The sequence below is a fragment of the Schistocerca nitens genome, chromosome 4 (genome assembly GCF_023898315.1).
Source record: "Schistocerca nitens isolate TAMUIC-IGC-003100 chromosome 4, iqSchNite1.1, whole genome shotgun sequence".
Taxonomy (NCBI): Eukaryota; Metazoa; Arthropoda; class Insecta; order Orthoptera; family Acrididae; genus Schistocerca; species Schistocerca nitens.
The window spans coordinates 109,893,763-109,906,975 of NC_064617.1; the positions used below are offsets into that span (position 1 = coordinate 109,893,763).

At 38.5% G+C, this 13,213-nt stretch overlaps 1 protein-coding gene across 1 annotated transcript in view; it reads left to right on the forward strand.

Annotated features, from left to right (window-relative positions):
• LOC126252991 (glycoprotein-N-acetylgalactosamine 3-beta-galactosyltransferase 1-like) overlaps positions 1-13,213 on the forward strand; it is a 40,625-nt gene that overhangs the window by 9,036 nt on the left and 18,376 nt on the right. The window contains exon 2 of the mRNA XM_049954019.1: positions 9,504-9,661. Coding sequence (XP_049809976.1) covers positions 9,504-9,661 — 158 coding nt within the window. The remainder of the gene's footprint in view (positions 1-9,503; positions 9,662-13,213) is intronic.

The following is a 13,213-nucleotide window of genomic DNA, read 5'->3' on the forward strand; positions in this document are numbered from 1 at the left end:
TTCCAACAGGACAATGCATGTCCGCATGTATCCCGTGCCACCCAACGTGCTCTAGAAGGTGTAAGTCAACTAACCTGGCCAGCAAGATCTCCGGATCTGTCCCCCATTGAGCATGTTTGGGACTGGATGAAGCGTCGTCTCACGCGGTCTGCACGTCCGGCACGAACGCTGGTCCAACTGAGGCGCCAGGTGGAAATGGCATGGCAAGCCGTTCCACAGGACTACATCCAGCATCTCTACAATCGTCTCCATGGGAGAATAGCAGCCTGCATTGCTGCGAAAGGTGGATATACACTGTACTAGTGCCGACATTGTGCATGCTCTGTTGCCTGTGTCTATGTGCCTGTGGTTCTGTCAGTGTGATCATGTGATGTATCTGACCCCAGGAATGTGTCAATAAAGTTTCCCCTTCCTGGGACAATGAATTCACGGTGTTCTTATTTCAATTTCCAGGAGTGTATATTCACTTCCATTTAGTTGTCAATGATTGTACCAATTTAGATTTTTTTCTTTGCTGTGGCAGGTTTCTTACTAACATAATTTGTGTCTCCATTACAGCATTTTAATTGGTAGTAACATCCTTGATGTGGGGAGGAGGTGCACCATGTTTGCTGCCTGGCAGAAGTCCAGTTAGCTGCATACCTTTATGCTTTTGGTGAGGGGAGACTTTCAGACTGTGGTGGCATTACTGCTGTTAAATTTTATTGTTTTGCATGCATTAACTGTGTGTGCCTTCACATTCACTTATGCATGCTCTGTCACTCACTTCTTTTTTACTGTTGTTTGTTTCCTGCGCTCATTGAATTTATAACTCCTAACATGCTTTCTATCACTCGTTGAACTGATGCTGGGTATTATTTGGATGTCACTATCTTGATATTTACTTATGTAGGGAATTAAAAGGAAATAATGACAGCTTCTTGCCAATAAAATTTGTTTCACACATGGAATATAATTTGGCATTTGTTCACGTCATGATTTCTAATAATTTTTTCTTTTATTTACAAGGTGAACCCTAACTCCACCAACAAAATTTCAGAGATCGTTCAGGAATATTTTTGGTAAAAATCTAGCTCAGAGCCACCGGAATATTTGTGTGTTTTCTGCTGCAGTATTGTCAGTACTTGCCATGAGTAATGATAAGAAAGGTGTGTCAACTCCTGGGTTTATGCAACCAATGAGAGACCAGTGGACAGACAATGTGTTTTGAACGAATATTGTCACTTTCCCATATCAGTATATCACAATCTCTGAAACTGTCACACATTTGGAAGAAACAGCAAATAGTTTAAGCTATTAGATCCCAACCTAACCAGAACCTCATAATTCATGACATATTCGGAAGAAACAAGTATACGTGACAACAAATATTATTAATGTAATTTTTGCTAGTGAAATTGTCGTATTGCAACCTAACCTAAACTTTGGACTAAGCCACAACTCAGTCTATTACCACATCTAGGGTTTTTTAGCTTTCATGTTCATTGATGTAGGCAACTTGTAATCAAACGGTCACATTCAAACCAAACTAGAACCTCTGAATTTATGACATACTTGGAATAAAAGCAGTCAAATATTTGTGTCAGTGGAGAGTATCAATCTAATTTGTTCTCTTGAGACCCTGCCTGAACACATCCTTGGCTATCACGCCATATTCAGAAAAAAAAAGTTAGCGAGATATTAGTGACAAGCCAAATTATGAGTTTCGTTGCTATGCAGATGTGAAATTAATAATCTTGCTTGTCATAAATATTCAGCTACTGCAATTGAAGCTGTGGTATTAAGTCCAAAACTAATCACATCCTCGTAATTTGTAACATATTCATAAAAAAAAAAACAATCAAATATTAGTGACAATAGTGAAGATCAAACATTGGAAAATCTAGGATGGAATGTAACAGTATTATGAAAAAGAAAGTTGCTACTCACCATATAGCGGAGATGCTGAGTCGTAGATAGGCGCAACAAAAAGACTGTCACAAATAAAGCTTTCAGCCAGTAAGGCCTTTGTCAAAACACACACACACACACACACAAATGCGTGCGCAAACGCAACTCACACCCACAACTGCAGTCTCAGGCAACTGAAACCACACTGCGAGCAGCAGCACCTGTGCATGATTGGAGTGGCGATGGGGGGCAGGGTAAGGAGGAGGATGGGTTGGGAAGGGGGTGAGATAGTATAGTAGGGGTGGCGGATAGGGAAGTGCTGCAGGTTAGATGGAGGGGAGGGGGGGGGGGGGGGGCAGTCCAAAAGGAGAAAAGTAAAAAGACTGGTTGTGATGGTGGAATGACGGCTGTGTAGTGCTGGAATGGGAACAGGGAAGGGGCTGAATGGGTGAGGACAGTGACTAACAAAGTCATGTTAGCCATTGTCCTCACCCATCCAGCCCCTTCCTTGTTCCCATTCCAGCACTACACAGCCATCATTCCTCCATAACACCCAGACTTTTTACTTATCTCCTTTTCCGCTGCCCCCCCCCCCCTCCCCACCTCTCCCCTGCCATTCATCTAACCTGCTGCACTTCACTGTCCACCACCCCTACCATATTATCCCTGCTCCTCCCCAACGCAGCCTCCTCCTGTCGCCACTCCCATCAGGAACCAGTGCTGCTGCTCACAGTGTGGTTTTTGTTGCCTGAGATTGCTGTCGTGTGTGTGTGTGTGTGTGTGTGTGTGTGTGTGTCGTCTATTGTTGACTAAGGTATTACTAACCTAAAGCTTTATTTGTGGCAGTCTTTTTATTATGCCTATCTGCGACTAGTGAAGGATAGAATCATTTCTATTTTGGCACTAGAAATTCATTGTCTCTGTTCTCGCCTCTCGTTGGTTATTTGAAGACATTAGCTAAGAGAAAGCAATGCGTTGCCAGACTATGAGCATTAGAGCAACCCCACTATGACTGCCACTGGCTCTGATTTAGATTCAGCTAGTATTTTCTGATTTTTGTGGTATGAGGGACATTTGATCTCTGGTGGCTCATGACAGCATAGCCTAATTGTATTTTGTTTGACTTCTTACTTTCATTTGTCTTTGTATCTGTGTTGCACTGAAAATATCTGTAAAACGTTGCAAACATCAGAGGTTGACTCTGTGTGTCATGTTTGGAAACAAATGTGTTCCATCCACTCATATTACTTTATGCTGTCAACAGTAACACCCATGCTACTGTTCACCCTCAAGCATGCATTCAGTACAGCTCTGTTCTGTCTCAGGCTTGTTTTTCTGGTGGTGGTAGTTGTATGGTAATAGTAACACACATCAGTGGGGATAGGTTTTCTGATGGGGAACTGGCTAATATGTGCCTTGTATGTAGATTCACTTAATTGAAGAATGAGATAATAACGCTATACTGAGCAGTTCCTACAGAGACAGCAATCACATCATAGAACATTGCACCTGTAGTATTTGCCTATGAGACTCACTCAGAAAATATACCTAAACAGCCTGTAAGATTTTTTTCTGGAATTGAGTCCATCCTATATATTTCTACCTACAGGTTTTTAAAGTAGAATAGTATTTGTGTGATTGTTTCCTAATGTATTAATCACTTTGGTAACATATTTCAATGGCATTGTTTATTTTTCATTACATTACAAGGTCTTGTGTTATTTGTATGGTTGGCTTCCTGTCAACAGAAATTTCATTTTCTCCATTTGCATTTGAGCAATTCTGTGGTAATAGTTTTCAGTGCACGAAACCCAGATATTTAGAGAAAGTCTGGAACTTATCTATCAGTGTAACACAATATATTAATCCCAGAGTAGATATAAGGTAGAAAATAAAAGCAAATTGTAACTAACATGTGAAACATAAATGATAATCAGCTGTGAATATTCCGTTAACTGAATGACTCAACTGACCTCTTTTGAGAAAGGGGAGAAATGTTTGTTCGGTGATATGATAGGAGCAATATGTGTGCTTGTGGAAAGGTATTGACTCTATTTTCTCCAGATTCTACTGAGTGCCACATTGCTTTTGTTGAGTGTGGTGACACAACAACAAGCCTCTGGACTTGCATTTGGGCAGATGGTGTTGCAAATATCCATCTGTTCCTCCAGACATATGTGTCCCATGCTTCACCTAAACTGCTAAAGGCAAATGATTTATTTGAAAACCCAAGCTTGTACTCCTTCTCAAATGACTTAATCATAACCACAATATTAAACCTTCATCTTTCTTCCCTCCTTTTAAGTCCTTGGCTGAAGTCTTTCTCGTGAACTGCAGTAGTTTTCCAAAGCATAAACTACAAGGTTCATCAAGCTACAACAGGCTCATATTGCCCAACTTGCATACTCTCATATATTATATTTAGAGGAGATTGTTAAAGAAAGGTCTTCAGAAAAATGGAGGGATATCTGTCAATGCAAAAAGGTCCAAGTGCATTATATTTGTATACTAGCTGACCCGGTGAACTCTGTTCCGCCTTAAAGCCAATAAATAATCAGATTTTTGATGTTAAGTTCAATTTTTTATTAGGAAATACAAATAAAAAATTAAGTATTTTAATAATTCTTTATTCTTTATGTTTTTTGGTGCATAGCTTCCACTCTTCGATTAAGTACCTTGTGATACACGACATTTTGTTTTATTATCAGGCACAAAAACAAACAATGCAGATGGTCTTCCAATCCGTGAACATGGCACATATAATTGACCATGTGGAAAACATGGATGTTCCAGATTTAAACCACAAACTTTCAAGGATTGGCCTTGTGATTTGTTAATGGTCATGTCGAATGCAAGACGGATCGGAAATTGAAGTCTTTTAAACTCAAACGGAATATCAGTTGGGATCATCAGGAACTTTCTCACCTTCGAATTTTCCTTTGAGTATAATTGCGTAAATAACCGTTGCACAGTTTTGGTTGGTTTGTGTTTTGAAGCATGATTATTACGGAGCCAATTTTTAGGCATAAATTGTACGGTGGTAAGCCAGGCACATCCAAGGAGTTTAAAAATTCAACTGGATAGTTGGTGGCTTCAACTACGTTTGTTACACATTCAATAGATTTGAAAGAATGCACTTTACCAATGATCTCATTCTGAATTATGTAGTTTAGGTCATCTACATCTTTATTCTTAGCCGCTAAAATTGCTCGCTTACTCAGCCATTCATTACTTTTGTAGTTAGTAATGATGTTTGGGAAAACTTTGTTGATAAGTTCATCTTTCAATGAGACAAAGTTACAAAAATTATGAGGAAATGAAATCAATCCGCTCGATTCTTCGACAGGTATTCGACCATTACCGATAGTCAGCAGTTGCTCAGAGAAATCTTCAGCAGATGTATCATTAAGCAATGCAACTCTCATGTTTGTTGTCAGCTGAAGTTTCTTCACATAGTGCCATAGATTCGATGATTTGAGGCAAGAAGTACTGACAGTGTTTGGCGGAAATCGCCAGACAGTAAAATCATTGCTCCTCCAAAACATCTCGAGTCATTGCATAGATCTTTCAGTGTTCGGTTAAGTGCATTAGAGGCACGTTTATGCGCCATTGTGCATTCAAATGATATTTACTGATACTTAACCACAGACGTTTAGCTGTCATTTGCGTTTTGTTATTCCATGTGAGATGCGTTTTTGTTATACCACATTTTATAGTGACATTTAGCTGACATTTGCGTTTTTTTATTCCATGCCAGATACATTTTTGTTATACCGTGTTTTATAGTTGTTGAACAGGATAAAAAGTATCCTGTGTCTGTCTCCTGGTTCTAAGCTACCTCTCCACCAATTTTCAGCCAAATTGGTACAGCCGTTCTTGAGTTATAAATAGTGTAACTAACACGACTTTCTTTTGTATAAATAGATGATGTAATTTTTTAGCTGCAGATGAAGTAAGAGTGAACACCAAGGTAGAAGATTTGAATGCAACATGTCAAGAGTATGGAATGAAAATTAATTGGAATAGTCATTGGGAGATTGAAAAGGGAGGTAATTATAACAATACGGCAGGACAAAATTGAGCAAATAAAATAGTTCAAATACCTTGGAGCTGTGGTCAAGAACAATATGATTATAATTCAAGTAATAAAAATCAGAATTAACAATGGTCAAGAAAAGTATGTAACCAGAAGAAAAAACTGATATGTCGGAGAAAGCCTGGTCAGTTTTTTTTGTGGAGTATGGTGTCATGTGAGGCTGTATACACATCAACAAAGCTTTGTGTCAGGCCTTTTTTTTTCAAAATCCATGGACTGGGAAACAAAAAAAAAAATAGTTCCGGGGCATGCATATATATGTCATCTGTTTCCCATGGGGTTTTTTTGCAGCTCTCTTGAGCAATGTCAGCATGTAATGGAACGATGTCCACATCTCATCACTTTGAGTCCAATGCAACATTTAGCATCTTCCCTGGTTGAGAAGCCTTCTTCAGGTAATGTGATGATGTGTGCCCAATCATTGGTCACGACTGTTCTGTTCCAAAGACATCCTACTGCATCTGTACTGGTGCTTTACTTTCAGATGAAATGCTGCAGTCCATTCGAGTGAGGTGCTCTTGGTAACTATGTGTGTATGTATTCACAAACTATGTCAAGGGCGACCTTCCAATCGGCACAGGAAGAGTCCCAGTAGCAACATACCTGCACGACGCATTGTGGTGATGCAAATCTTTTGTTGACATGTGTGTAAATTTCCAGTAAGGAAGGAAGGTGAAATAAAATAAGATTTTTTAAATGATGTCATGTTGGTTTTACCTGTTGCTGTTTTTATTTTACTATTGCAATTTCAACATTTGTGCCATTTTCAACCATAGGAAGCTAGAAGCAACATAATATCATTTTAAAAATTTATGGAAGATGTGGACTCATATTACAAGAAAGTATAAATTAGAATATTTAGATGTGAAGGAAGTTTGAGAAGATAATCTGGACAGAAAGAAGTACTGAAATGAGTTGGTGAATTTAGAGGAAGGCGGGAATAAGAAGAACTGTGTAGGAAAGTGCCTAAGGAGCCAATGGCCATTTAATAGATAGTTTGGATAGAATGATGAAAAGAAGAAAATGGGAGAAAGTAAAACATACATAATGGTGGAATGAAACTGCAACATAGTTGTGAAATGTTATGAAGATGGAGAACCACCAAACTGGGGTTGCTGGACAGAGCAAATTCCATCAACCTGAATATGCAGCCAGTGTCTTAACCACTGCACTGTCTCATGTGGTTGATTCCGATTCTACATTGTTCTTTAATTTTCACACAGTGTGCTCCAAATAACTTATAATATAAAACACAATTTTGTACTTCATCACTGCACACAAAAATAATTCTGACTTCTAGGTCACAAACATGTTACTATGTGTCATGTACATGTTCATGTCCCCCTCTTAGTCTACCTGAAAAACGTAGTCAGCAACCTCCCCCCCCCCCCCCCCCCACCTCCCCCTCCTGCCCCGCTGATGATGAGTAATGTCTTGACTCAGGAGAATGGCAAGGCATTGCTATCACATACTGTAAAGCTTGACAATATTATTCCCTTCTATAAACATTACATTATGATCATGCATTGTAATGTGATAGGATAGTGTAGTTATCCCCTTTCATTATTAACCATTACTCCATACCCTCTAAGTGATCTTAAATTGGGTAGTAAGTGTTGCTTATGCAATATATTACATTTGTACAGTTTCTGCTGCAGCGATGCTTAAGATTTTGTGTTTTAGTAATTCATTATATAACTAGGTTTTTAACTGCTGCTTAGCTGATAGATGCAGATTTCACATATCTACCACATGTCTCCACCTCCCCCCTCTCACTGTCTGTCCATCACCTCATCCCTCCATGTCTGTTCACCACAACCTCCCCCCTTTCGTCACCCCATCATCACCTCCGCAACAATGGGAGGTTGATGGTTTTTACCCCCACAGTATTTCTTTTCAAATTGTAAGTAATACGTGTACCAGATTTTGTAGAAAGCAGTCTAGAGACTTAGGTAGAGATGTTGAACATATCTTTATGTGACATGCACTGCACACATGTATGTCCTATGCTCTGCTGTTTTGCACCATATCACATCAGAGAGAAAGTGGTATTCAGCTGTGTCTCTGTATCTTATGTCCCAAAACAAGTTGATAAAATTATGCACTCACTGCAGACCTGGTTAACACACTGAACAGCACCATAAGAGAGGAACTGAACTTCATGCTTTATATTACAACCAAATGTAAGAAATTAATACTGGCAGGTCATTTTTATACATTTTTACATCACACCTTCTCATCTCCATCACATCCCTAGAGATAGTGGGCAATCATCGTCCCACAGTATTTGTATATAGTATGTACATGTATGTACCTAAGAAATTTGGTTGAAATTGCACTGGATGTTCCTGAGTTTATGGTTCAGTGTCACCCTCCTTTCATTCTCACCCCAATGGGATATAGGTAGTTCTTAACCCACAGTGTTTTTCTTTTTTTTTCTCCAGGTAATAATTAACAAGTAAACCCATGATTCTTTACAGAATCAAACTCCTCTGTATAAATCAGCTTCAAACTTCTGATTGTTTTACAAATGAGTTAATGTGTTAAATATACGTTAAGCTTGCATGCGAAATCATTTTAAAAGTTAAAAGTCTCTTAAGTACTCTCAGTATCAATCAATATCTTAGTACTTAGCTCTCCGTCTTTCACATGACTCAGTGTTTATGATGTCCTGTATCCTGAAGTATGTTTCTTACAATGTCCAACTCCACCTGCATCCTCTCTCTGTCAATATCCTCCTTCCCCCCTCTCTGTCAACCTCATTTAACCCCCCCCCCCCCTCTCTCTCTCTCTTTCTCTCTGTGAATGTCCTCCTCTCCCCATCTGCCCCTTCCCTCTCTTTCATCCATCTCCTTCTCCACTCTGTCTCTATCCATCTGCTCACCCTTCTCTGTTCATCTCCTCTTCCTACTCTCTGCTCAGCTCCTCCTCTTCCCTCTCTCTGTCAATATATACATCACCCCATTTTCTTCCCCACCAACATAGTTAATTCTGCTTGTAAAATATTGTTCTGATATGACTACCACTACCCATTACCACATTGTGCACATCGTCAATGTTTTCATTTTTGGTTGCCGTTTTAGCTCATTGTTAATGTGTTCTCTTCAAGAATACTGTAGCACATTTGAATTCTGCCACATATTTTCTAACTGTTGAGAAAGGACAAACAGATTTCTTATGCCTTTCCTGGAGAAATTCCTTCAGTAATGACCTGTTAAAAAGCAGGATGAGCCTTTCACTTGTAGTTTAACATGCACTCTTTTGAAACATTTTGACAGATTAAAATTGTGTGCCACAGTGTATTGTTCACATTTCTATCTGCTTGCTCATGAAATATATGAAATGCACCTAACAAACATTCATAATAATAGCAGTTTTTTGCAATTTTGTTGTATTTTGAACCATCCAGAAGCCAACTATTACTTTTGTCTTTATTTTCTTTCTTGTTTTTTTTCTGCCTTTCGACCCCATTGTTGTAGATAAATATTAATGTTTTTTTTTTATTTTTTTAATTTAGGAAAGCACCTGGGAGAACTTGGAATAACCCCAGAGGACACAAGAGATAGCCTAGGGAGAGGAAGATTCCATGGTTACAGTTTTAACCAGTTACTGTTCCGAGGGAAGATCTCAACACTCGGTAGCTATTGGAAAAGGAGTGTTTTCCCAGTTCATGAGGTATGATTGAACTTAAAATAATATCGGTCTTGCAATAGTCTCTCTTATTATCGGTCATGCAATAGCCACTTTTCTTTACTAAAATTCTTCCTGTTTTTTTTATAAGTTTTTTTTTTTTTTAATCCCATTCTGCTCCTTCACATCTTACATTGTTGATTTCGTACAACTATTCTCATATTGCTGGAGGTAAAATGAGATCCACCACCACCATCACCATAACAACAACAATAATCCAAACAATTGAAGACTTTTATGTATGTGTCACTTCATTTATTTCTCTTCATTTGTTCTCTTACCATACAATCTCTACTTTTGCTATCTTTTGTCTTCTTGTGAGGCTCAGATTAGATTAGATTAGATGTACTTTCATTTCAATTGATCCGTAATGAGGAGGTCCTCCAGGATGTAGAACATGTCAGAAAAACAACAATACATGACAAATATTTACAACTCAAACAAATAAGCTAATGTACCATACCACAGGTCCCAAGTGGCATGGTCATCATTTTTTAATGAACGCTATATGAAAGAATCATTTTACAAATACTAATGCACTGAATTTAAAATAAAAAGTTTTTATTTATTTATAAGGTAATAAACGTGTAATACAACTACTAAATACTTATTTACAGTGAACACATTACTGCACTGAACTGGTGCAGAAGTTAGATTGTACTTAACACACACACACACACACACACACACACACACACACACACACACTTATTTACAATGAACACATTACTGCACTGAAATTGTGCGGAAGTGTTATATACACACACAAAAATCCGTTGGTTCTACTGAGAAATTCATCAATGGAGTAGAAGGAGTTGACCACCAATAAATTCTTTAGCTTCTCTTAAACTGAATTTCATTTGTTGTTAAGCTTTTTGTGGCTGCTGGCAAGTTATTGAAAATTTGTGTACCTGAATAATGCACACCTTTTTGTACAAGACTAAGTGACTTTAAATCCTTGTGAAGATTATTCTTATTTCTAGTATTGATTCCATGAATTGAGCTGTTGGTTTGAAAAAGTGATATATTTTTAATGACAAATTTCATTAAGGAATAAATATATTGGGAAGCAGTAGTTAGTATCCCTAGTTCCCTAAACAGGCTTCTGCAGGATGTTCTTGAGTTCACACCACATAAACTCTTACTGCACGTTTTTGTGCCCGGAAAACTTTAGCTTGGCTTGATGAATTGCCCCTCAGTTCTTTATATTTCTTGTTGAGCTATTTTATTTTTGTTTTGTTATTGTTTATCCTTGTCACAAGTCCCCCATTTTTCAAGATGATCTGCTACATATGTCTTGATACTAATTGGTGGATATGTCTTCCAAGACATAGGACAGGAAATCTTTTCAGAGGCTGGCGATCATTCTTAACACACACACACACACACACACACACACACACACACTTTGTCCTGATTTCAATGTGGTTATAATGTCTTATGGTGTGTTTTGGCCATACGTACATCCAGTCCAAGTAAAGAAAACAGAAACGTATAGGGAGCAATTCAATGTGAGATAACACACAAAAAGGTTAGCATCCACTACTGGATTGGCCATTACAGTCGCAATAACCAGCTTGAGTCTTGTGGCAACTGACTGAGCTGTTAACAACAGATTAACACAAGCAACTCTGTAATCAAACGTGGATAGGCATGTAAGTAAAATATTAAACAAACAAGTGCTAATCATACTATGAAATAACATGAGTGTACATTAAATGGTTTAAAATTCAGAAACAAACATTCTTCACACATTATATCAATACCAAGTGTGAATACATAGTGAAGTATTACACAGTTTTCTTTGCTCATTTTTTGACTACAAAACAAAAAGTATGAAAGAGACAGACATTGAAAGGAAAGGAGGAGGCAGATGGAAAAACAAATCTGTTACCTGTATTAACAATGTATTCAAAATCCATTTGAAAATTTATATGTATGGAGAAACCATACCTGAAAGTTGAATGAAAATAAATAATAAATACTTACATGCAGAGTGTAAGATACAAACGAATTCAATATGTCATGGAGATTGATGAAAGGAAACATTAATATAGTATCAGACAATTGCACAAATGTCCCAGACCTAGTCTCACTGATAATAACATCCACATAGTGATAGAGACAGAAAGTTGGCCAAAAACAGATTTTAACCCTTTCACTACTGTGGACATATAGACATGTCCTGCTATACCATTCCCCAGGTGCTTTTAGATGTGTATACGCGAGCACCTTGGGTTTTCTTTTAGTGCTACGGACATGTATGCATGCATGCTGATCCCCCAACCTCTCACTGCTGCAGACAAGTTACTTCCAAATTTCAGTTAGTATAAAAGTTGTGAGTATTTATCGTACAACATATGTGCTTCATTGTGTGCTACCATTTGCAGAAAACCTCCTTTCAATATCTTGAATCATTTATGAGCTGTGACAGTTGTTATGATCACGTGATTCGCGATGCACAACTACATGAATGAGTGCAGCGCGTGTAGTCCTCCATCAAATATAAAAACCCAATAACTCAAGAATGAAATGAGATATCGTTCTGCTCTCAATTTTAAGTCAAATTGTGGTGTCTAATCTATATTTCATCCCCAGTAATGTATGAGCAAAAATCAACCTATGAAAAGTTTACCCAGTGTGTTTTCACCTCTGCTGAGGTGAGTACAAGTAACTAAAACAATTATGAACAGCCCTCATTACCAGACTCCTACCTTTCTTTGGGAGACATATTTCAATTGGTATTTATAATTTCATTGCTATTGACTCTTCTGCTGCTACAGAAATGCTCACTGCATTCCATTCTGAGAGTGGCTTTTGTTATGGCTGTACTGCTCACCCAATGCTGATGCCTGTGCTGAGAGCACAATGGAAGTTCCAGGCTGTAATCAAATGTTCTAGTGTTTCCCAACCTAATTGCTGAAGCATAGCCTTTGTCTGATTGACAGTTTCGGGCTGTCTGTTATCATGCAACATGATGATTCTGTCCGACAGCATTCTGACAGTCTACAGACCAACAGAAAGCCAACAGTAAAAACACCCCACATCTCCCCCACCAAAGAAATCCAAAACTGTTCGCACAAGTTCTGGTAAGGTCATGATAACCTTCCTCTTTAACTCCAAGGGCCCCTGCTTCTCAAGTTCCTCGAGCATGGAACCACAGTCGATGTGCAGCATTCTGAAGACACTTTTTGGAAACTGCAACACATGCCATAAAGTGAAAATGCCCTGGAATGTTGTCGGACCGAGTCATCCTGCTGTGCCATAACGCCCATCCCCACACTGTCAATCGGATGAAGGCTACTTTTCAGCAATTTAGTTAGTAAACACTACAATATCGTCCATGCATCCCCAATCTTTCTCTGTGTGAATTTCATTTTTTTGGCGACCTGAAGAAAGACATGCATGGACATTGGTTTCAGTCAGACAAGGAAGTGGAAAGGTGAGTGCAGTTGTCGATCCATTAGCAGCTGATCACGTTCTATGAAACAGAAATTGAGCATCTCATCTCCCAGTAGGATATATGTCTTAAAGTGT